At 51.3% G+C, this 21651-nt stretch overlaps 1 protein-coding gene across 2 annotated transcripts; it reads left to right on the plus strand.

The window, feature by feature from the left end:
- The first annotated feature begins 876 nt into the window (after positions 1-876).
- Positions 877-20387, plus strand: RBPJL (recombination signal binding protein for immunoglobulin kappa J region like). Of its 2 annotated transcripts, none has more exons than XM_056507763.1 (12): positions 877-1111; positions 7484-7559; positions 13403-13528; positions 15081-15151; positions 15404-15519; positions 16398-16572; positions 16914-17051; positions 18243-18352; positions 18444-18584; positions 18894-19049; positions 19359-19462; positions 19883-20387. In XM_056507763.1, exons 1-12 carry the CDS (start codon positions 1084-1086, stop codon positions 20154-20156), a joined length of 1515 nt encoding a protein of 504 aa, XP_056363738.1. In that variant the 5' UTR covers positions 877-1083; the 3' UTR covers positions 20157-20387. The 2 variants fall into 2 exon arrangements, with proteins under 2 accessions (XP_056363738.1, XP_056363739.1); XM_056507764.1 differs by having other exon boundaries at positions 19838-19975.
- Positions 20388-21651: the final 1264 nt, after the last annotated feature.

Here is a 21651-nt window from a genome sequence, read left to right on the forward strand (position 1 = left end):
AGCCTGACAGCTTTCCCAGGGGACAGAGGTGAGCTTTGCTTTGTGGCCAAGATTGCTCAGACACCTGTGTCCCCTCACCACATGCAAGCAGAAAGGCAAACAGTGCTCCTCCCCAGCTTTGTTTCTCCATTTATTTAGCAGATTCTTTTTCCAGTGCTGCTTCTTTCCTGGGAGAAAGCACTTACAAACCACTAAATATTTTTGGAACAGCTAGAACATTTCTGCAGCTCTCTTCTCTCCACACCTCCCTGCAGTGGCAGGCTGCTAGGGAGCCTGTGTCTCACAGCGTCCAGAGAGTTTCAAAGACAGACCAGAGGGAGGAATGAGCTGCCAGCCAGAAGCCAAGAAGGAGAAAACCAGTTCACGACTGATCTATTTTTAACAGCATCTCAGCTTTTGGATGAAGTCTTGGCTCTCCTCATGGCTGGAAGGGCTGATGCTGCCTGGACAGGACAGGACATGGTAGCTCAGTCATATGCTGGTCCTGGCAGCAGAGACCAGGCTGGGACAGCGTCCTGGCCCCTGATTCAGGTTAATGCCCCAGCAGTAAAGGGATGGGGAAGCAAAGATGGTGGGACAGATGTCCCCCAGTATCTCTCCCACCACCCCATGTGTGACAACTTCCCTCTACCCTCACTTCCCTGGGGCTGACTTGCATCCCTGTGGAGGGACTCCTCATACCTGAGGGGTCACAGCACCCCCCCAAGCCTGCAGCAGTGGGAGGGAGATGGGTGGGAAGCGAGCGGCTGGCAGGCAGGTGCTGCAGGGCAAGGCAAACACAGCACCGCCTGCAATGCCAGAGACCTTGAGATAACACTGAGCTATAAAGGCAAAAAGGTCCAGGCAAGGTGAGTGCTGCTGCCTGGGGCTGGCTCAGCCAAACCCTGCAGATGAGCTGAGAGGGACACTGGGACCACTCTGGACATTTACGAGGAACGCAATGGGAGAAACAGTTTTTGCTTTTCCCTGCTGAAGGAGATGCTCAGTACGTGTTGCAAGGAGGGTGACCAAGGGGAGAGCCACATGTAAAGACAGAAGGGTCACCTCCTCCTGACTCTACACGTGATCTTAGCCAAGGAGGACATGGAGATGGATCCCCAGAGACAAACAGGTAAGCCAGCACACTTTCCCTGGGCAATGCTGCTCCCCAGGGCAATTGCTTCCCTCCCTGCTCCACCGCTTGTCCATCTGCTCTCCCTGCCAAATGCTGAGTCTCAGGAAAAACAGCCGCTTCAGGTTTCAGCCTGGCCTCCTTGGCAGCTCTCTCTTGGCTACAGGTTAACAGAAATACTCTGAATCTTCTCCTTCTGGTTCATCTAGATGGCGGCAGGTTGGACCTGGGTGCACCCTGCCTTGGGCATGGCAGGGAGCAGGGTGAGGATTGCTGCCAGCTCCCACCCCCCTTGCTGTTAGAGGGATGGGGGATTTCTGTACTGAACTGTAGAGGGGATGAAGCAGATGGAGAAAGGAGAGGTGAGTGTGTTCACAGCCCGAGAAAAGCCCTGACCATAGTGTCACAAGAAGGAAAGCAGATTGTGGACCAAGGCTATGGAGCGGTTCTGACTCTAGACCCTGCAAGAAGCCAGGACAAGGGATCACCATGAGCTGCAAGGAGTGGGGAAGAGCTGGGAGCCTGTGAGCAAGCACCAACCAAGCCAGAAGGCTGTCTCATACAGCAAGGCTGTGCACAGGAGGAGGCACATACAGCAGGTCCAGGCACACATGGCAGGGTGCAGGGCACTGATGCCACATGTGGTACCAGCTGACAGCACCTATTTCTGTGCTGGAAGCATTGGCCAGTGTTAGAGCAGCCCTAAACATGATGCTGCTGAGATTCACTCTCCTCATCTGCCTCTCCATGCACCCTCCTTTGCTCTGCAGAGCTTTCCTTAGCAGAGACCAAACTAGACAGTTCTGAGAAATTCAATTCCATCAGTGTTATTTAATGAAAGTCTCAAAAAACCCAATCAAAATATGGCTGGGAGTCCCAGCCCTGAGTCCTTTTGCTTAGGACACTTGAGTTCTGGCAGGACAACTGCAGAAAGACAGCAAGAGCACCCTCAGGCTGGAGGATGGGGAGCAAAATTGTGATGTCTTCAGCAGGACAGAAAGTCATCACCCTTCCAGTCCATGCCTGAGAGAAAGGCTGCCCAAAAATGCATGTGGGACCAAGGGAGGAAGACAGATGTGTGTCTTGCCCCAGGGGACAGTGAAGCAACCAGAGGTACCTGGAGAGATGCAGACAACTTACATCATCCTGGAGGCACCTCTTGATGCCAAAACTTGTTGTAGAAACATGGATGAATTGGTGGCACATTGTCCATGTATTTGCAAGACCTGCAAACAGTGCGAAAGGATGAGGCCCAGGACAGCCCTGGAGCTGGATCCACCCTCTCCTGGAGAGTTGCCCAAAGGTTGGTTTGTCCCAGCATAATCCCCAATCTCAAGGTGCTCTCTGCTTGCAGATGCCCAGCTCTCAGTGCTACAAGCACCTCAGGACCATTTTACTGGCAGCATTGACCTAATACTCAATCACAGCTCCAAAAACTCAATGCTCATCTCCCACAGCAGCTGGATGATGAAAGGCAAATCCCACCAGAGAGGACAGCAATGCAGTTTTTAGAGCAAGGAAGACTCAGGGACCACAGGCACAACATGCCCAGGGAAATAGCATGAATTTCCAACCCAAAAGGATTTATTTCCCCCCCATTTAAGGACTGATGTGTTCTTGGGTTTTCCAAAAAACACATGGGAGAACCAGAGCAGACTCTTTCCAGGACTTTGCAGAGGTCTCTGGTTACAACTCTGCAGCTTTACTGGGCCAAGGGCCACCTGGAAGGACTTGGTGTTTGACAAACAAGGCTGCATATCTCCAACAGCACATCAAGGCTCCAAACCCAACAGCAGCAAACCAGCAGGAGTGCTGTAACAGGAAAACCTTGCTGGATGCAGAAGGAGCTTCTCTTTTGCTCTGCTTGCTTCCCACAAAAGCCTATTTCCCATTTTATGGGATCCACTCCTGTATATTCACAGGGAGGGCAGGAGGAAGATGGGCTTCTTGACCAAGTCCTTTAGCAGTAACAGATGGCTTTGACTCACAGCTCATGGACTCAGAGTCCTGGCAGTTTATACTGTGACATGACATTTGAAGTCCCCTTGGAAAGAAAATGCTGGGTGTAGCAATGGACAGAGCATCCCCTTCTAGAAGCTCTCCACAACAGCACATGGGGTATTTCTCTGCCGCCAGTCTATCTCTAAAAGACCTCCCAGTGCTCTGCCACTCACCTGGCAGGAAAGCCTCTTGCCCAGACAGACCTGCACTGAAACAAGCTGTACCTGGGCAGCAACAGCTGCCACGAATAAAAGCCACATTCACTTGCAAATTAAAATGTTAAAGATCTAGCCAAGAGGAAAATAAGGCTAGAGGAAAACACATCTGCCAAATCTCCTTGTTCAACTAATCATGTCAGAGATGGCTCCTGTTTCAGGACTGCTGGTGCCATTTCTCTGTTCCTCTCTGTCCCACTCAAGACCTTTAGGCTACACTTGTCCCCTGAGCTGCACAACAGGCAATCAGCCCATCTCCTAACTGCTACTTTCAACAAAACTGGAATATTCTGATTTTGATTAAGAGTGATCAACAGGGGAGAGATCCACCTTACCAACTCTCTTTAAAAAGCAAATGCGCTTCTGCAAACAGTCCTTGGAGGACGGCTGAGCTGGGCCAAGAGACTTCAAACTTTGGAGAGAAGGATGTCCTTGCCATTGATGCAGCAATCCATTACCCAAGTCCTTGTTTTGCGAGGAAGGTGTTAGAGAGCATTTTTTTCCCCCAGAAATATGCATGTTCAACCACAAAGGAAAAGAGTCATGGCCCAGATCAGCTACTGGGCTGGTGCAGAGTTTGTCAGCTGAGCTCCTGATGCAGAAGAGCTGGTATGAGACTGAGTTACTAGCAGGACATCTGTCTCCCAAATCTTCTGAGACCACTATCCCCAGCTGACCCGCAGGAAGTTTACATGGCACAGACAACCACAGAGACTGCCTGCTATTCCAGCCCAGCAATCATAGATTCATTGCCTGACCTCCTTCTCTAAATCTTTATATCATATTTCTCACTCTAGAGATGTGACTCAATGTGTTGGCATAAGAAAACACACCAGGAGAATATTCTTGTGCCTCTCCCCTTTATCCTACCCATCCTGCTATGTGTTTAATTGAAATAGCAGAAAGTGAGGAGTACTTGGCAGCTGCAGAAAGGCATGCAGGGACTTTTTGTCCCTCCTCAGAACAGTAAAGCAAGCTTTGTGTAGATACTTTTCACAGGGAGAACCTGAAAGGTAGCACAGGAAATGTCTCACACCTAACTTCACAGTTTCCATGTCCCTCTGGCAGCAGGAGACCTGCTGTCCTGGGGCTGGGATGCTGTCACCCCTCAGGAGATGCACCAGAGAAGAGCTTCCCCAGCAGCACAGTGGGCTGTGCCCTTCTGCCCAGGCTGAAGAGCAGGTAACACTTTGGGGAAGCCATCCAAGTCCAGCTGCAGTTGTAGGAGCTCTGAATTCCTAAAGGCAGTGTTTTAACACGTGTGGATCTTGCCTAATTCTCCAGCCCAGACAGAGACTCTTGTATAGGAGGTTATCTCTGCTGTCAACAGATCTGCTCCCACTACTTCCTGCCATAGACCATGGACGAGGATGAGCCCACAGATTACACTCAAAGACTCCTGAATTTACACATTGGCAAAGCACAACACAGAGACAGAAAAGCTGAATTCTGGAAAGAAACCAAGGTACTTCCACCTCTCTGCAAGGGACAACAGCTGAGCCCTATGGATTTCCCTGAGGGGCACCAGAGGGACCAGGCTAGGGATGGACTCGTGAGCAAGCAGGGGCTTGCAAGGTGAGAGGATCAGTTATTAGCAGGTAGATGGGCAAAGAGAGAATATTGGTGGGAAAGATGGATTCTGACTCCAGTAAAAAACACCAGGAAGGACAAGATATATGAGAACCATGAAAGATTCAGACACAGGATAAGACACATCAGTCTGGAAATGCTGCCATCACTGTGAACCAGTGTCTGGAGCCTCCTGAGCACACACCTCTACCCTCTCCTGCTTTAACAGAGCTGGTTTAAAACCCTTTCTATTTAGCCAAGACAGGAGAGAACCAAAGCCTTCTAAGAGCTGAAAACATTACCTGGCACCTAAAGATCCATCTGTGCTGTGAGTGCCTACAGAGAGGCGATGCTCACCAGCCCACAGCAGGTAATGGGGAACACTGAGTCAGAGTCCTCATGCCCAGCAGATAATGGAGCCCTTACAGCAGCTGCATGAGCTCCTGATGGAGCCCAAGTGCCCAATTTGATACTGTTTGGGCCCAAAGCGGAGAAAACATGATTACTGAGAGGTAATGACAAGTGTCAGGAGCCACTCAGCCTTCTGGCTCTGCTGGAGGAGACATGTGGCATGAAAGGGCCCAAGTGGTGCAGGGGGAGTAGCTGACTTTTATAAGTTTCTTTATAAGCACCACTCCATCTATTTTTAATTTTTTCGTGGCGTTTTTTCTAGATCCCATTTATTCACTCATGGTAGGGTTTGTCTGTAAGCCCTGTGTGTGTGTAGACACTAACAGTACTTATCTCCCCTCCATGTTTCAGCCCTATTCATCAGGCATTTGTAAATGGCATTTGATGAGTGCTGAGTTTTTAACAAGGCAGGCATGCTGCTCCAGAGCGAACAAAGGGGCCCCTATTGGAAACTTTAAAGATGTTTAAACAAAGACTTCGCTTGAAAACCTTTAACCCCTAATGCCAACCTCAAGGGAAATGCTATGTTATGAGCAATCAGAGCACAAACATCTTCTGTGACCACAGACTGCCTACAAGGGGCTGCCTTGTTGGCCACAGCTTCTCTGTTTCCTACGGCTGCCAACCAGAGCAGCTCCCGAGCCCATATGGTTTCTTTAATTCTTCAACAACAAATGAAAGTTACAACTTCCACAAAAATCAACAACAGCATTTTCCCACTGGATGCAGCAGTCCCTGTCTGCTTCGATGAAAAGTGTTGTTTTAGTGCAAACACCAAGATCTGTTGCATGGTTTCCAGATGGGAATTTGCTTTTTGGATGAGGCCAAATTTATCCATATCCTGGTGGCAAATATCAGGGCTGAGACCTGAGAGATATCCCCACACACAGCTTTTTTTCTGATATCAACACCAATCTAATGGATTCCTGCAGAGACCACAAGAATCTGCTTGTGAAATGCAGTTTCTACTTGCTGTTGAGGACCTGCACACTCACTCTTTACTATCAAGAGATCCTACAGAGGGTCCCACAGGGAGGGGTCCTAAAGGAAGAACGTAATAATAATTCTATAAATAGTCCAGGTTTAAGTGAAGCAAAAATCCAGTGTGTTAAGCAAAAGAGGCAAAGCCCTGTGCCTCATCTCAGAGTTGGGGCTGAGAACAGGTCCCTCTCATGGACCCCTGCTCCCCTCAGCCCCACTGCACACACATGGTGGCTTCCACTGATGGGGCACAGTCCCGTTTCCCTGCCAGCCTCCTCACTCTGCAGCCTGCCTCCTGAATGGATTCAGCAGCTCTGCACCACAGCAAAGGCTGTCCCTGCACAATGAGGGGCAAACCTCAGCAGAGCACACACCACCACACCGTGTATCTGCCCAGCTCCACCTGGCTCACAGAGGTGCGCGTTCACACAAACACAATGAGTGCAGAATAATCAGGTTTTCCAAACAAGTTTTCCCATGTAATTGCTTGGAACAGAAGTGCCCAAAGCTAATTTTATCCTGTGAAACTGTTGGAATGATAAGCCGAAGGTGGGTGACTGCTTGTGCAAACGAGTATACACAGACCAAATTTTCCAGTCGTGCAGAAACGGCGCATAACAAACTTAGGGTACACTTCTGAGCTTATCTTTTCGCAGGATCTCGATCTCCTGTTGCTCAGTACGCCTTGCCCAGGTGTACCAGACCTTATTATTCTCTGCTAAGAGATCCTCGGTTGCATAAGCAGGGACGTGCCCGACAGGTAGGCAAAAGGTGAGCAGAGCAGGCAGGCTCATCCCTCCCGCAGCACCGAGCGTGTACCGTGTCCCACTGCCCCACCGAGCAAACCCCGGCACCGCTGCGAGGGCCAAGCCCGGGCGGCCGGGGGTCGGAAAGGCTCCAGCCCGCAGAGGGGAGGAAAAATCCTTTGGGGCAAGGGTTATGCTCTTCCTCTCCTCCCAGGCTTTGGTTTCTGCTCCTGACGCCCAGGATCGCCGCTCCCCTTCCTGCCAGCCCCGCTCCAAGGAAAAGCACGCTCGGAGGCTGCCAGTCCCCGCGGCAGGGGAACGGCATCGGGATTAGGATCAGGATCGGGATTGGCATCAGGATTAGAATCAGGACCGGGATGAGGACCGGGATCGGGACCGGACTCACCCGCACCCTCCTCACCCTCCTCCTCTCCTCTCGCTTCCCGCAGGGGCGGCGGTGTCCGCGGAGCCCCTCACTCACCCGCGCCGGCCGCGGAGCCGCTCCCCGCCGCGCTGCTGGCTCAGGTACGCGGTGCGGGGTGCTCGGTGCTCGGTGCTCGGTGCGGGGTGCGTGGTACGGGGCGGCAGCAGCGGCGGAAGGCGGCATTTAACGGGGCGGGGGAGCGGGGGGGCGGGGGAGCGGCGGGGCGGGCACGGCCTGGCCCCGGGGCAGCGCTGGGAGCGGGGGGGGTCCGGCCGCCTGTGCCGGCGCGGGGGGCTCGGGGGCTCCCATCTGTCCCCGCCCCGCCGTTCCCGCGGGTCCCTGCGGGAGATGCGCGCAGGTGGCACCGGCACCGAAGGGTGCGGGGCCCGGGACGGCCGGGGGCTCACCGGTGTTGAGGACCCTGCTTTTAGTGGTTGATTTTTCCTTTTCCTTTATTTTTCTGTATTTGTCCTTTTTTACCCCTTTATTTCTCTTTCTTAATTTTTAAAAAAATTTCTTTATTTTATTGTTATTTTTTATCTTTTTATCTTTTTCTTTTATCTATTTTTCCTCCTTTTGCTTTTCTTCTTTGTTTTATATTATTTTTATTATTTTCTTTTTTCTTCTTCTTATTATTATTTTCTTTCTTAATTTTTTAACCCTTTTCCCCCTGCTGGGGGAGTGCACCTGGGAGCCCCATAAACTCAAAAGTTCATAGAAAAAGGAGAGTCTTTTAAGCTTAATATCCATTTGACCTGCAGTGTCCCAGAAATTTAGGAACATCAGCAGGTAGTGCTGTAGTGTGGGGAGGTGAATTTGAACCAGGAAACTTCAGACCAGAGCTTGGAGGGCTGTAGAGCCTCAGGTTGAGCTTCCATCAAGAAGGTCAACTGATGTGCATTGGAGATCATCAGCAGAGGCTTCTTAGAAACCCTGGAATAGACCTTCCCGGTCCTCCAGCTGTCCCAGCACTTAGATCAATCTGGTGGTGGCAGGAACCACCTTTATTGCTTTATGGGACTGTGTTGTGGTGCTTTAACTGCACTTCCTTCCCTCTTCGCACGTGAGGAACAGAGAAAGGAGACTCCAGTAAATCACCCCCACTGTTTGAATTTTCTAGCAGACATGCCAATAATGCTTATTGAACTTTGGGGTTTTGGGGGTGTTGGTGCTGCTGGAGTGCCCACCCCAGCTGGCCCCTTGCTCCCTGCAGAACTCACTGCCACAGGCTTTTCGTGTTTCCTGCCCTCGGCCACTGTTTGCCCTTGGTGTGGTCGATAAATCCCCCAGGCCTAGAAAAGGCTGAATCTCACTTGTGTGTGCAGTGAGGAAAATACAGGATTTATAAATACCCATGCATATACAAGGGCTGTGGGTTGTGTTGGTCTGGATTAAAGGAGGTATTGAAAAATGAGGGAAGCCAGAAACTGCAGGCTTCTCATTTCTGTGATTTCTAATGGCTTTTCCTTTTGCATAAACATTGCATTGACTCCATACCCAAGAGCACTGCAGGCATTTTCTCCCCTGATCTGCACAAAATACAAACCAGACCTCTAAAATGGATATTTTTTTATTAGGATGTTTGGTTTCCCCAAAGTGAGGGAAGAACAATTGCCCTCTGTGACAGCAAGTCCCCAGCAAGCTTCAGGGCAGCTGTGTCCTGAGCGAGGCAAACCACAGCTCCTTTTTGGGGATAAAAGCAGCAAATTAAGTCTCTGCACTTCAATTCAGCACTACCTGCACTTGGGGACACTGTTACTGTAAGTTACAGTTCTTGTATAAAGAGGTGATTTGAAGACCCAGTTTCTAAACAATAGGATTGTATTTTGGTCTCCAGAGTCAGGTAGTTTCATTCCCAGGGGACCAAATAGATCAGATCCCTTCCTCAGCAGACTGACTAAAAATGAGCAGGGCAGAGGGCAGTTTGCTTCTCCCAGTGCTTGTAAAGCTCTTTTTCTTCTCCTGCAGCTGCCCAAGGGTGCACACACAGAAGGTGATGTGTGGACCAGGGCATGTCCCACACAGGGAGCAGCATCCCCCAGCTGGAGGCAGGACAGAGCACTGAGTGATGCCCCTAAACACATTCTGCTGGGAGGGAGAGGGGTAATTTTCAGCTGTGGTATTAAACATCAGTTCTCCTCAAATCAGCGATGGGGCTGTGGGGTCCAGCCCTGGCAAAGCCTCTCGGCGCCTGCCTGGGTTCCCTGTGTGCCCACATGAAACAGCCTTTGCAAGGTGGTCCAGCTGTGTGTCTCCTGTGGAGAGCACACAGAGCACTCCTCCTTTTCTGCATCATTTCCCATGGGAGAGGTCACAGCAACCCAGCCAGGGCTGCAGATTCCCTAGGTTACCCTGGGTCTCTCCCACCTCAACCACCAGGGCAGAGCCACCCTAGAGATGCACCACAAATGCACTCACATCCTGTCCTGAGGCACATCCTGACCTAAAGCAAAGGAAAAGCCTTGGTCAGTGGTGCCAGGCTGAGCAGGGAAGGGGAAAAAAATCAGTGTGGGAGAAAGGTGATGGATTCCCCCTTGCTCCCCCCAGCTTCTTCTACATAATGCCCAACTGTGAAGAGAGCAGCCGAGCCCCAGCCAAGACCTCAGGCTCTGAAAAGGCAGCTTTTAGTTGAGAGCTGTAAGAGCCCGGCCCGTGTGGTGCTGCTAACATGACACTGAACTAACACTGCACTACAACCAAAGCATTTTAATAATTTAATATAATAAATGTCAGAAGGAGTGAATAATTCTCTGTAACCCTGAGGAGGCTGTAGGTGCCAGAAGGAGCCAAGTGGGCATACTGAGCTGCTTTAGCAATAGCCCTTTGACTCTCTGAAGATAAATTTAAACCAGATGATGGATGCTGGGTGGTCGCCTCTGTGGGCAGAATGGCAAGTACTGTTCAGAAGTGCATCACTGACACAATTTAGCCCTAAAATTTGGAAGGCAAGGGCTGCAGAGAATGGACAAAGAGAGGAAAGCCAAGTTTCTAGGTAGTTGTTCCTCCAGCTGGACATCAAATCTGAAGAGCTACTGCCTGTTTACCTGCCTTTGGCCTGCACATTGCTACTTCAAGCAGTAAGTAGCATGTGGGTAATTGTTCCAGAAGGCTCTTCAATAAGCTCCAGGCAGTGACCCACGTGCCTCTGGAATTATGTATGGATGGCAGGAAGCACAAGTCTGCACAAGCTTGGCCCTGCCCTGAGCCAGTGCTGCAGGAGGCTCTGCAGAGCAGATATTGCTGCTGCCCAGGCTGTCAGCACACGTCTTAATCCACAGGTTTTGGCAATTGGCTCCTGAACACTCGCTGCCACTGCCTGGCCTCCATACCAGGCTGTTCCATACTTTGCCAAGGGGTTAATGGCAGAGGAGCCCCACAGGGAGACCCCAAGCTGTATGGATGGGCACTAGTGGCTGTGTTGGTGACACTAACAGAGATGGAGCATGTGATTCGGCTGCTGAGACATAAGCACCCAAAGCTATATTCCTAATTTTATACAGCACACTGAACGATGAGACTCACCAGGAAAAAATTCACACACCCAACCTGGTTCTTCCTTGCTGTGTGCCCGTTGTCTCTGACAAACTGAGAGTGAAATGCTACTGAACAGAGCCAGCAAGGTTCAGTACTCATTTCGTTAGTGTAAAAGAGTATCCAGGGTCAGGCCAATTTCCTTGACAAATATTCATGTCTATCCCAATCATAATCAGTTGTTCTGGGGAAGGGAGGGGGGAAATAAACAATAACAAACAAACAAACAAACAAAATAAGACCACCAACTAACCAAAAAAAAAAAAAAAAAAAAGAAAGAAAAAAACAACCCAGCATTTTGCTGACAGATTCCCAAATAGTGCTTTTATATGAAGGGAAAAATAGCAAAGGCGGATCAAAGCTGAAATCACACCATGGCTTGGCAGCAGAGGAGTGAAACAGCTGCAGATTGCCATTATGGAAAAAGATTAAATAACTTTCTTATGGGATCCCTTTGGCTGTGCAAAGATATAAACTATTCATTGGCTAGAAAATGGAGTGATACTTTTCAGCAAGACTAAGTGACCCACCCTGGAGCAGCCACTGGTGCGATACTGGTTCATAAAGCAGCACCACGATGGAGGGGACAGGTACAGCCTTGGCAAAGGAGCTCTTCCTGCCTTGCCATGAGTGCTGTGGGGTGATTCAGGGCTAATCCCAGAACCCTGTGCTGGCAGCAGCTCCAGGGCTGCCACAAGAGCAGAGCCTGGTGGCAGCCTGTGCTCTGCAGTCAGGAATGGCCATAAAACATTCATTTTCCAGGCACAGAGTAGCAGTTAATGCTGTGAATGACACTGACACAGGCCCTGGTTGTAAATCTGTTTCTGGCAGGGCTCTGTTGATTTATGTTTGCTAGTGATCCAGCTAACACATCTAGGATAAAGAACAGGGAACAAGAAGGGCAGGAGATTGTATTGCCCCTCTAGTACCAAACAGAGCGCATCTGTGCAGTGCAAAGTGTCAGGTCCCCATGGCACTGCTCAGAGAAGACACTGGGTAAATATTTGCTTGTATGGGACATGTGTTTTCCTTCCTCATACAACAGAAGAGTATCAGCTCCATTCAAAGGTGAGAAAGCTGGAACTGAAGTGATATGTGTTTAAAGTGAATTGCAACATGAGTGCTAAAAGCTGTTAGGGGCACAGCCTTTTTAGAAGCATTGCACTGGGAAGAACAGAGTTGGCAGGCAAACTCTTCTAGAAGGTTGCTTGGATGACTGCAGCTTTTCTCCCTGGGAGCTTGCTCTGGCCTCTGAGCCCAGAGGAGCTCACACGAGGAGCCTGCCTTGAGGTGATGGCAGGACCAGACTTACCTCTCTTCACACATCTGATCATTTGTGCTCTCAACTTTTCTCTGTTTCTAGCCCATTTAAGAGGAAGAGAGACTGTGTTTAAAGGGATGCTCCCCGGCACACCTCTTGCAAGTTCCTCCTTGGAGGAACTTTTCCACTGTGGCTGGGGTTTCACAGCCTTCCCTGGCTGCTGCTTTACCTCTGCCTCTGATAAGAAACTCATCACCAGCCAGGCTGAGTCCCCTCGGTAGGAGCAGTGTTCCCAGGGGCCACATTGACAGATGTGCCAAGGAGAGACTCCTACACAGGCATCTCCACTTCCTTCTCCTCTGGTTTCATCTTATCCTGTCAAATATCCCAAACCCAGGGAATGCTCCTGTCCCAGACTCAGGGGTTTAGGGGCTTTCAGCAGGGCAGGACTGATGGTGCTCAGTGAGTGGTCTCACCTCCTCTGAAGGCAAGCCAGCACCACAGAAGGCCTCCACAGCTGGCATCCCACAGCTCTCCCCCCTTGCACTCCCAGTCCTTGCACACATGTCCCAGGTGCAGAGCAGGGCATACCCACCTCATCTCTCTCCAGCTGGTTAACGCTCAACCTACCAAGATAGCAGAGTTAAATGCCAGGTGCTTGGGAACTCCTGCTAGTTAATAGAGCAGAAACAATCAGCAGAACCACCTACTTCTTAGGTCTCAGAGAAAAATGCAGCTATTTTCACCCAACATCCCTTGCAAAAGCCAACTAGTGGCTCCACCTCACATGGCAGCTCCCCAGCTGCGCTCAGAGCTCAGCAGCATCACTTCCCAACTCACCCAAAAGCCAGACAGCAACAAGCATATCAGGTGGAAAAACAAATTAGAGAACAGCCACCATTGCATGGGGCTGGAAGTCTTGGAAATGCCCTGTGTGTGTTCGGTGGCAAACTGATGAAGCAGTTATTCCATTATCCAAACTTTCTATTTTTCAATGCCAGCTCCATTCTTAGAGCAGTTCAGCTGCAGTGCTTTCTGATGGGAAAGCCTTTCCACCTTCCACTCCACCAGGCTGAGAGAGCTCCGTGCTCCCTGCAGTGCTGGGCTGGAGCTGGTTCTGGTGCCAGGGTGCCAGGGAATTCTGTCTTGCAGATCCAACCCCTACCAAGCCAGTCTGCTCCAGGACAGCGTGAGACGGTACCTGCAGCTGCCAGCAGACCAGACCGTGCTGATCCTGCATGCCAAAGTCGCACAGAAATCCTACGGCAACGAGAAAAGGTGGGACATACTTCCAGCTTCTCCAATGGTCATCTCTAAACCCAGTAACTAAAGCTTGATTTCAGTCTTGCTGAATTTTACTGATCTAAGCTGGTGAAGCAAATTATTTGACATATCCCCTCTGCATTCACTCACAGCATCTTTGCATCCAAAGCCACCACTTAGTCTCCATTAATTGAATAGCACAAGAAAGGTATTAGCTCCAACCTGCACCCATCCCAATTAGACATTCCCAGTGGTTAGATTCTTTCCATGAAGAGATAAAGAAAGACTAAGTAAAAGAAGTCAAGATTCTATTCAAATCTCACCCCCCAGAAAGGAAAGGCTACTGTTTTAACTGCCCTGTTACTCTTGTTTTAAAATCTGCACAGCCACAGCATGGGCTGGGGCGTTTCCATCAATGCCAGTGGTCTCCAAAAAGCTGCTATTTTTGAAAATCCTTCCACACTGCAAAAACACCTTGAGGTTCTGACTTGAATCTCCAAAATTGCCACTCCCTGGCAGTGACATCAGACTGCGGCGCTGCAATGTAATTAATCCTCCATTAATCCTTGTGATATAAATATTCCTCCCTCATTACTCAGTGTGGAATAGCTATGAGGCGACGAGCTCAGCCTCCAAGGTGTAACCACCCAGACCCCAGTGACCCCAGGAGACAGCTCTGGGATGGGCTGCCTTGTGTCTACAAAGTTCTCACCACTTCCAGTCTCCTGCCAGGGGCTCCTGGTCCACAGGTAAAAAAAGTTATTTCAGGACTGAATCTTTCAGCCAGGAGGGAGCCCTCTCATCACAGCCTCTTTCCTCTGCTCCTGACCCTGTGTAAGGAATGAGCTTGAAAATCAGATGCCAGGTCTGAAAAGGGAGAGAAAACCTGCACAGAGCTCCCAGGTTAAAGTTTGAAGGTGCTGCTACCATTTTACTTTACAGTGGGAGTCAGGGGCCTGTGCTGTGGAGGAGTTGTTTAAATAAACCTGTACCCAGGACTTTAGGGCTCCAAAATATCCAACCCACTGCATGGTATTTTCTCTGCTAGTGCTTTACCCAGTATCAATAGATGATGAATTTACATCATTCACACGAGTGCAAAGACAGTGGAAACCCAAATAAAACACAGGAAAATGGTTTCTAAACTCCTGGCTATAGATTTATTTGCATTGGGCTCCAAAACTGATTGTGAATGCAAACCCTGTTCCCAGCCTGCTGAAACTCCCACGTGGCAGCCAGGCAGAGGCAGGGTCTGATCACTGCCTGTCTTTGGGGGAGCTGGAGGTGTGGGTGCCAAGGCCCCTGTCCTTCCATCCCAGGGCCATCCTGTCACTAACAGGATCATGGCCACCAGGTGTGGCAGCTGCTGAGGCTGGAACCAGGCACTGGAGGGGTGCAGGGTCCCCAGCCCTCCCTGAGCTCCATGTGCCTCCCAGGGTGCAGGGTTGTCCCCAGTGCTGGTGATCCCCAGTGAAGGTCTCTGCTCTCAGCACAGCTATCCAGCTACTCTTGAGCACCTTTTCAGGGTGCTGAAGGGCAGTGAGAAAATTCCCTCTTGTCTCTGCAGGTTTTTCTGCCCCCCACCTTGTGTTTACCTGAGTGGGCCAGGATGGAAGTTAAAGCAGGAGCAGATAAAAGGTGAGCACTGGGCAGCAGCCCTGGACCTCTCCTCCCTCCCTTCCTGCACCATGGAGAGCTGCCCTCTACCTCTGCAAAGGGGACAGTGAGTCTGTTTATGTAGGTTTTGATGCCCCAAACTCCCTTTTTTTGCTCAAGCCTGAGCCCCCCGAAATCCAGAGCCAGGGAGGGCTGGAGCTTGGCCATGCTCTGCTCCTGGAGAAGCTGAGCCTGTGCAGGCAGCTGGAAGGTGCTTCTCTTTGTTTCTTCCAGCCAGGGGCCTGGGAGAGGCTGGATTTCGAGTGTGTGGGTACATGGGGCTGGACAGCATGGGCAGCAGCCTGATGGAGACCCAGAAGCTCAGCTTTGAGGAGCAGCCAGATGCAAAGGTAAAGCCCTTGGCTCCCTGGGACTGTGTGATCCCCCTCATGCACAGACTGGGCTGTCACCAGCATCACCGCACACCCTGGGACATCACATCCTCCCCATCCCCAGGATATCACAGCTCTTTCTTCCTAGCCATAATTCCGCATTCCCACTCTGCCAGCCTGTTGAGGCATGTGCAGCAATCCAGGCAGCCCAAAGATCCCCTTTTTGATCTGGAACCATCTTTTCAGGTCGACAGCCCTGTGGCTGCCAAAATCTGAGCAGCTCCCTCAGCCCTGGTTTCTTCTCCTGGTGCTGCTCGTCACAAAATAAAAGCCTGGTCCTTCATTTTCAGATAAACAGTGGAAAAAAAAAAAAAAAAAAAAAAGAAAAAAAAAAAAAAACCACCAAAAAAAAAAAAAAAAAACAAACAGTTGATCCTAAAGTTCAATAGCTTCAGCAAAGCTCTGGCATCTTTTGATTGAAGGGGAAAAAATGGAGAAAAAGCATTATCTGGGGTCCCTGAAGAGCACGGGTCTGAGGCAGGCCAGGAACCTCAGAGAAAGAGCCTTTGTCCACAGTGCTTGCCTTGCTGCTGAGGCACAGCGTATCAGCCAGGATGAGGGAAACCATAAACCCAGGGTGATTTCTCGTTATGTGGGATAAATCACACATGAACATTCGTTTCCACAAGGAATACTCTGCCCCCAGTGTAAATAAAGCTTCTGCCGATCCCCAGCTCTTCATTCCACCTGTAATAACATCTCTGGTCATTTCTCCCTTTAAATTAACCCAGGGCTCATTGAAAGGGCACTATTATGTCCTTGTGGGGTGGTGAGGAGGTGAGGATGGCTGGTGGGGCTGGGCTGGAGCTGCTGCAGCCCCTCTGTGTCCTTGGCAGGGGTTCAGCTGTGCCAAGGCCCTGTACATCTCAGACACGGACAAGCGCAAGCATTTCCGCCTGGTCCTGAAGCTCTTCTTCAGCAACGGGCAGGAGATCGGCACCTTCCACAGCAAACTCATCAAGGTCATCTCCAAGCCCTCGCAGAAGAAGCAGTCGCTGAAGAACACAGACCGTGAGTACAGGAATGGCTCTGTGGGTGCCAGCCCAGGATGGGATGCTCTCTGCTCACAGCCTGGCTCTGGAGTGGTCCAGGCTGGACCCAAAGCCCATGGGAGCTTCCAAAAGAGGATGTATCTGACACAGTGATGCCTCATTTCCAAACGGTTCACCCGTCATGGGATGTGATGCTCTAATTCCAGTGTGGTCTCCACACTATGGGCCCCACCTGCACTCACACGGAGAGGAAGGCAGTGTTGGCTGCTGCCAGGCTGGGAACCAGGGATTGTCCTTGCTGGGCTTGACAGAGCCAACATTCAGTCCTGGTAAGCATTAACGCAGCCTCCTCTCCCACAGTCTGCATCTCCTCAGGCTCCAAAGTGTCCCTGTTCAACCGCCTGCGCTCCCAGACCGTCAGCACTCGGTACCTGTCTGTGGAGGGGGGAGCCTTCATCGCCAGCGCCAGGCAGTGGGCAGCCTTCACCCTCCACCTGGGTAAGGACCCTTGGGGACACTAATGCCACCACGCCCAGGGCTGACTGCCTCCAGCCCTGGCTCTGCCATCCTGCAAAGCTAGTTCTTGGGAGCAAAAATGTGTGAATCAGCCTGGGGATGCAGCAATCTGGCTCAGTCTTACCTTTTTCCGGCATTCTTCATGTGTCTCTGGATATTTCCAACTGGCTTTAAGGGCACAGGGGCTGTGACCAGGGCAGCAACAGCTGTACTGGTCTGGAGGTTTATAAATCCAAGCAGGTGACTTGCCTGGAAGAGGCCAGAGCCCAACAGTATTCCTGCCCACACTGCTTCCAACAGTGTCCTTGCAAGGTACTGCATCCCCGTCCTGCTCTCCCGTGCTGGGCTCTGTCCTGGTTTGAAGGACAGGTATCTGCCAATAAAGACAGGAGCTTCTCTTTGAAATAGAGAATGTAAACCCCCTCCCTCCAAATTATTATAATTTTGAAATTAAGGGGCTCTCAGTCAAAGATATGGGAATTAGGAATAACAGTTCTTTACTAAGAAAATTAAAATAGAAATGCAGTATTACAAAGAACAATCCCAACCCTGACAGAGTCAGAATACAACCTGACACCCCATCAGTCAGTCAGGGTGTTGGCAGCAGTCCCATTAAATGGTGGCTGCATCCTCCTGCAGTGGCAGATGTGGCTCAATTGGACCAGTGCTCCTGTAGAAGGTGCAGTTTTCCTCTGAAGGTCCAGGGATGATGTGGAAAGGTCTGGCTTTCCTCTGGAATCCAGTGGAAAGAAAGTAATTTGCTGTCCAAAATCTCAGTTTTTATCTAGGTAGGAAAGTCTTGATTCCTCCCCCTGACTGGAGCATCTCCCAATGGGATGATGTAATTTTATCAGTCATACAGTGGGACTGAATTGGCAGAAGCAGATGATATCTTCCTGGAGGGAGGATGAGTTGTGGAAAAGATAAAGATGATTGCCCCACCTGGTTTTAAAGATGGCCCATTAGCAGATAGTATGTGCCACAGAGATAAGGAATCACTACCCCACCTTGCTTCAACAGATGGTGATAAGAATACAAATTTCTGGCCACATCAGCCTAGCACAGGCTCCCAGGGAATGGTGGTCTCTCCAAGCAGGGAGCAGAGCAGAGAAAGCCATAAGAAAGATTACCCTGCTCCCCGGTGGGTGACTCTGCCTCTCTCCTTGCCCCCAGCCGAAGAGCGCTGCCCGCGCAGCGAGTTCCCCCTGCGGGAGGAGTACATCCGCTACGGCTCCGTGGTGCAGCTGGTATGCACGGCCAGCGGCGTCACCCTGCCGCCCCTGGTAAGCTCCATCCCCACCGTGCCGGGCGCTCGACCCGCCCGTCCCGCCGCACCGGTTCGCGGTGCCATGCGGGGGGTGCTGCCGCCCGCAGATCATCCGCAAGGTGATGAAGCAGTATGCCATGCTGGACGTGGACGAGCCCATCTCCCAGCTCCACAAGTGTGCTTTCCAGATCCAAGGCAGTGACCGCATGTACCTGTGTCTCTCAACAGACAAAGTGATCCAGTTCCAGGTATGGCAGTGCAGGAGCAGGTGAGGAGCCCAGGGTGCTCGCTGTCATCTCTTTTAACTCCTGTGTTGTGCAGGCTGGGGAGTGTGTCACTGGGAGGGGTCTTGCATCCAAACTAAGGCCAGCATCACGGCAAAACCTCGGTGGGGACACTGAAACTGAGGTCTTTGGAAAGGAATCATGATCCCCATTTCCTCATGAGCAAAGCAGTCACTTGCTGGAACCAAGGCACTGAGGGCAGAAGCCAGGCATCCGAGCCCCATTCCCACCATCTCCACTGCTGTGTGTTTGGAGCTCTGACACCCTCCACAGGCATCTCCCTGCCCGAAGGAAGCCAACCGGGAGCTGCTGAACGACGGCTCTTGCTGGACCATCATCAGCACGGAGACGGTGGAGTACACCTTCAGTGAGAGCCTGGCGTGCGTGCGAGAGCCCGTCAGCCCCGTGCCGCTCATCGCTGCCCTGCAGGTACGCACAGCCTCGGGCTGTCCTCCTCTGTCACCTGCCTGCCTCGGGCTGTGCCACTGTCACCTGCCTGTCATGAGCTGTCCCCTTCTATCACCTGCCTGCCTCGGGCTGTCCCCCTGTCACCTGCCTGCCGCGGTCTGTGCTCCTCTGTCACCTGCCTGTCTCGTGCCTCCTGCTTCTGAGCCCTCCTGTGGCATCTCCCAGTTTTGGGATGCTGTGGGAATGAGAAGCACAGCCAGAGCATCCTGCGGGAGAAGGGCTCTGGCTCACTCCACCACGTAACCCTGCCACGCTCTGTGCCCGTCACAGCTCACGGGCGGTGGCGATGTGGCCATGCTGGAGGTGCAGGGGGAGTATTTCCATGCACACCTCAAGGTCTGGTTCGGAGATGTGGAAGCAGAGACGATGTACAGGTAACATGGATGAGGAAGCTGGGTGGAAAGCAGGGAACAGCAGCCAGGTGTGGGCTGTGCTGGGCACATCTGGGAAGGATGTGGCTGCAGGCCTTGGGAACAAGGACATGTACACTGCCCATCCTGCAGGAGCAGGCAGGAGTACTGCAAGCAGAGGCAGGGATGAGTCTGGTGCCTGCTTCCTGCCCTGGCTGCAGTCCAGGGATAGCCATGGGTGGGGGATGACAGGGATGTCAGGGAACTGCAAACAACCAAGCAACCCTGGCAGAGAGGAATGAAAGACTGGGAGGAGAGAGGAAGCTGGCTGGAGGCTTCACACTCAGCTCCAGGATGAAGGAGAAGTGCAGTCACTCACTGCTGGCTGCTCCTGCATAGGACCTTCTTCAGTTAATGCATTTTCCTGCCCTGCACTGTTGCCAGGAGCCCTAAGTCCCTCGTGTGTGTCGTCCCTGATGTCTCTGCCTTTGGCAGTGACTGGAGGTGGCTGCGATATCCCATCACGGTCCCACTCCTGCTGATCAGAGACGATGGCCTCATCTACTCCAGCTCCTTCACATTTACCTACACCCCAGAGCAGAGCTGCATCCCAGGGCAGCAGGTCCTCTCAGATGTTCCCCAGGACTCAGACAAATTACTCAACAGCATCCACCAGGAGTTCACCAGGATCAACTTCCACCTCTTCATGCAGACCTAGCAGGCTGGGCGGGCAGAGGCTTGGCCTCACTGCTGGCCTAGGGAAGAGGAGCAGCCCTGAGCCATGCTGGGGGCTCATCCAGGGCTTGGGGTGACCCTGCCAAAGGGTCCTTCCCACTCACCAAACACCCATCGTGCTCCTGTGATTCACTGATCCATCTCTTTCTCACAGCAGCATCTTACACTGCTGAGATCTCACATGAGAGCGTCAATAAATCAGTCTTGAAAGACCCTTTACTGATTAAATTGCCTTTTTACTAACTTGCATGGTTTACCTGCATTCTGGAATAGAGCACCACAGCTCCCTCAGTGTCCTCAGTCCATATATTCAAAGGCCAGGAGGGACAGGGATAATGCCTGAATTCGACCTTAAGTGTTACTGATCCATACCAGGAATCCCTGCATTGCTGCTTTTCAGCTCAGCAGGGGCTGGTTCCCAGCAGCCAAATACCCAGCACCAGATGTTTTGGTTTTTTATTGGAGGCCCAAATGGGGTTATTTAAGAAGGAAAAGGGAAAAAGAGAGAAAAAACTTCAGTGTGAAACCCAGCTCCTCCCTAGCTGGTGTGGCTCTGCCAAGCTCTGTTGTTTTACACAACTAGGTACATGCAGAAATGCTGTGCTGGCATCAGCAGAAAACTACTGGTTTAGATGCCATAAAAAGCAGCCAGGTTTCCTGGAGCATTTTGCAGAGTGGGTCTTAAAGGTTTTATTTAGATCTCCGTGGCATCCAAAGGCCAGTGGTGTACCTGGAAACCTTCTGGTTTGGCAGTCCTGAGCTGGTTTGAAACAACTCAGCAGCCAGACTACAGTGGTAAACCCACCCTGACCTCGGGGCAGTGGCAGGAGAGCAGGGGAAGCACAGCTCCCCATGACCTGCAGCACCCCAGGATGCACAGATGGGCATCCCTGCAGCAGCACTGGATTACCTCTGTGTTTTCTGTGATCTGACATGTCATATGCAGCACTGCCCTGCATGCAATTCATCCTCAGCCTTGTTCATCACACTGTGCCTCCAGGTGCTGAGTTTGGGGCTACAGAGACCTTACAGCTTCACACCACCCAGCAGGGAGATGCTCAGGCATGCCTGGAGTCTTGGCCTCCTCCCTCTGCAGCTTGTACCTGTCCCTGGCTCCCATGGGAGCACAAGAGCTTGGATCCCCAGCATCCAAACCCAGGGCTTCCCAGGGTTTCCCTAAACTCCACCAGGAGATGGGGTTCCTTCTTCCCCAAAACAGGAACCTCTCTGTAAAAAGCTGTTGGCAGACACATCTCTGCATCTGGAGCTGCTCTGGAAAAACTGGGAGAATATTACAGTACATGCCAACAGCCAAGGGCTGCTGGAGAAAAAGGCTGGAGGACAGAAGAGTGATCACATGGAGAATCACAAGGGATTCAAAAGCAAGTTCCTCGAGCAGGTGGCAAAGTCCTAATGTGCTCATTAGGTGTCGGGAGCAGTGGTACAAACTCTACTGCTCCCATTTCTGGAAAATGCTC

The sequence above is a fragment of the Oenanthe melanoleuca genome, chromosome 20 (assembly GCF_029582105.1).
Source record: "Oenanthe melanoleuca isolate GR-GAL-2019-014 chromosome 20, OMel1.0, whole genome shotgun sequence".
Taxonomy (NCBI): Eukaryota; Metazoa; Chordata; class Aves; order Passeriformes; family Muscicapidae; genus Oenanthe; species Oenanthe melanoleuca.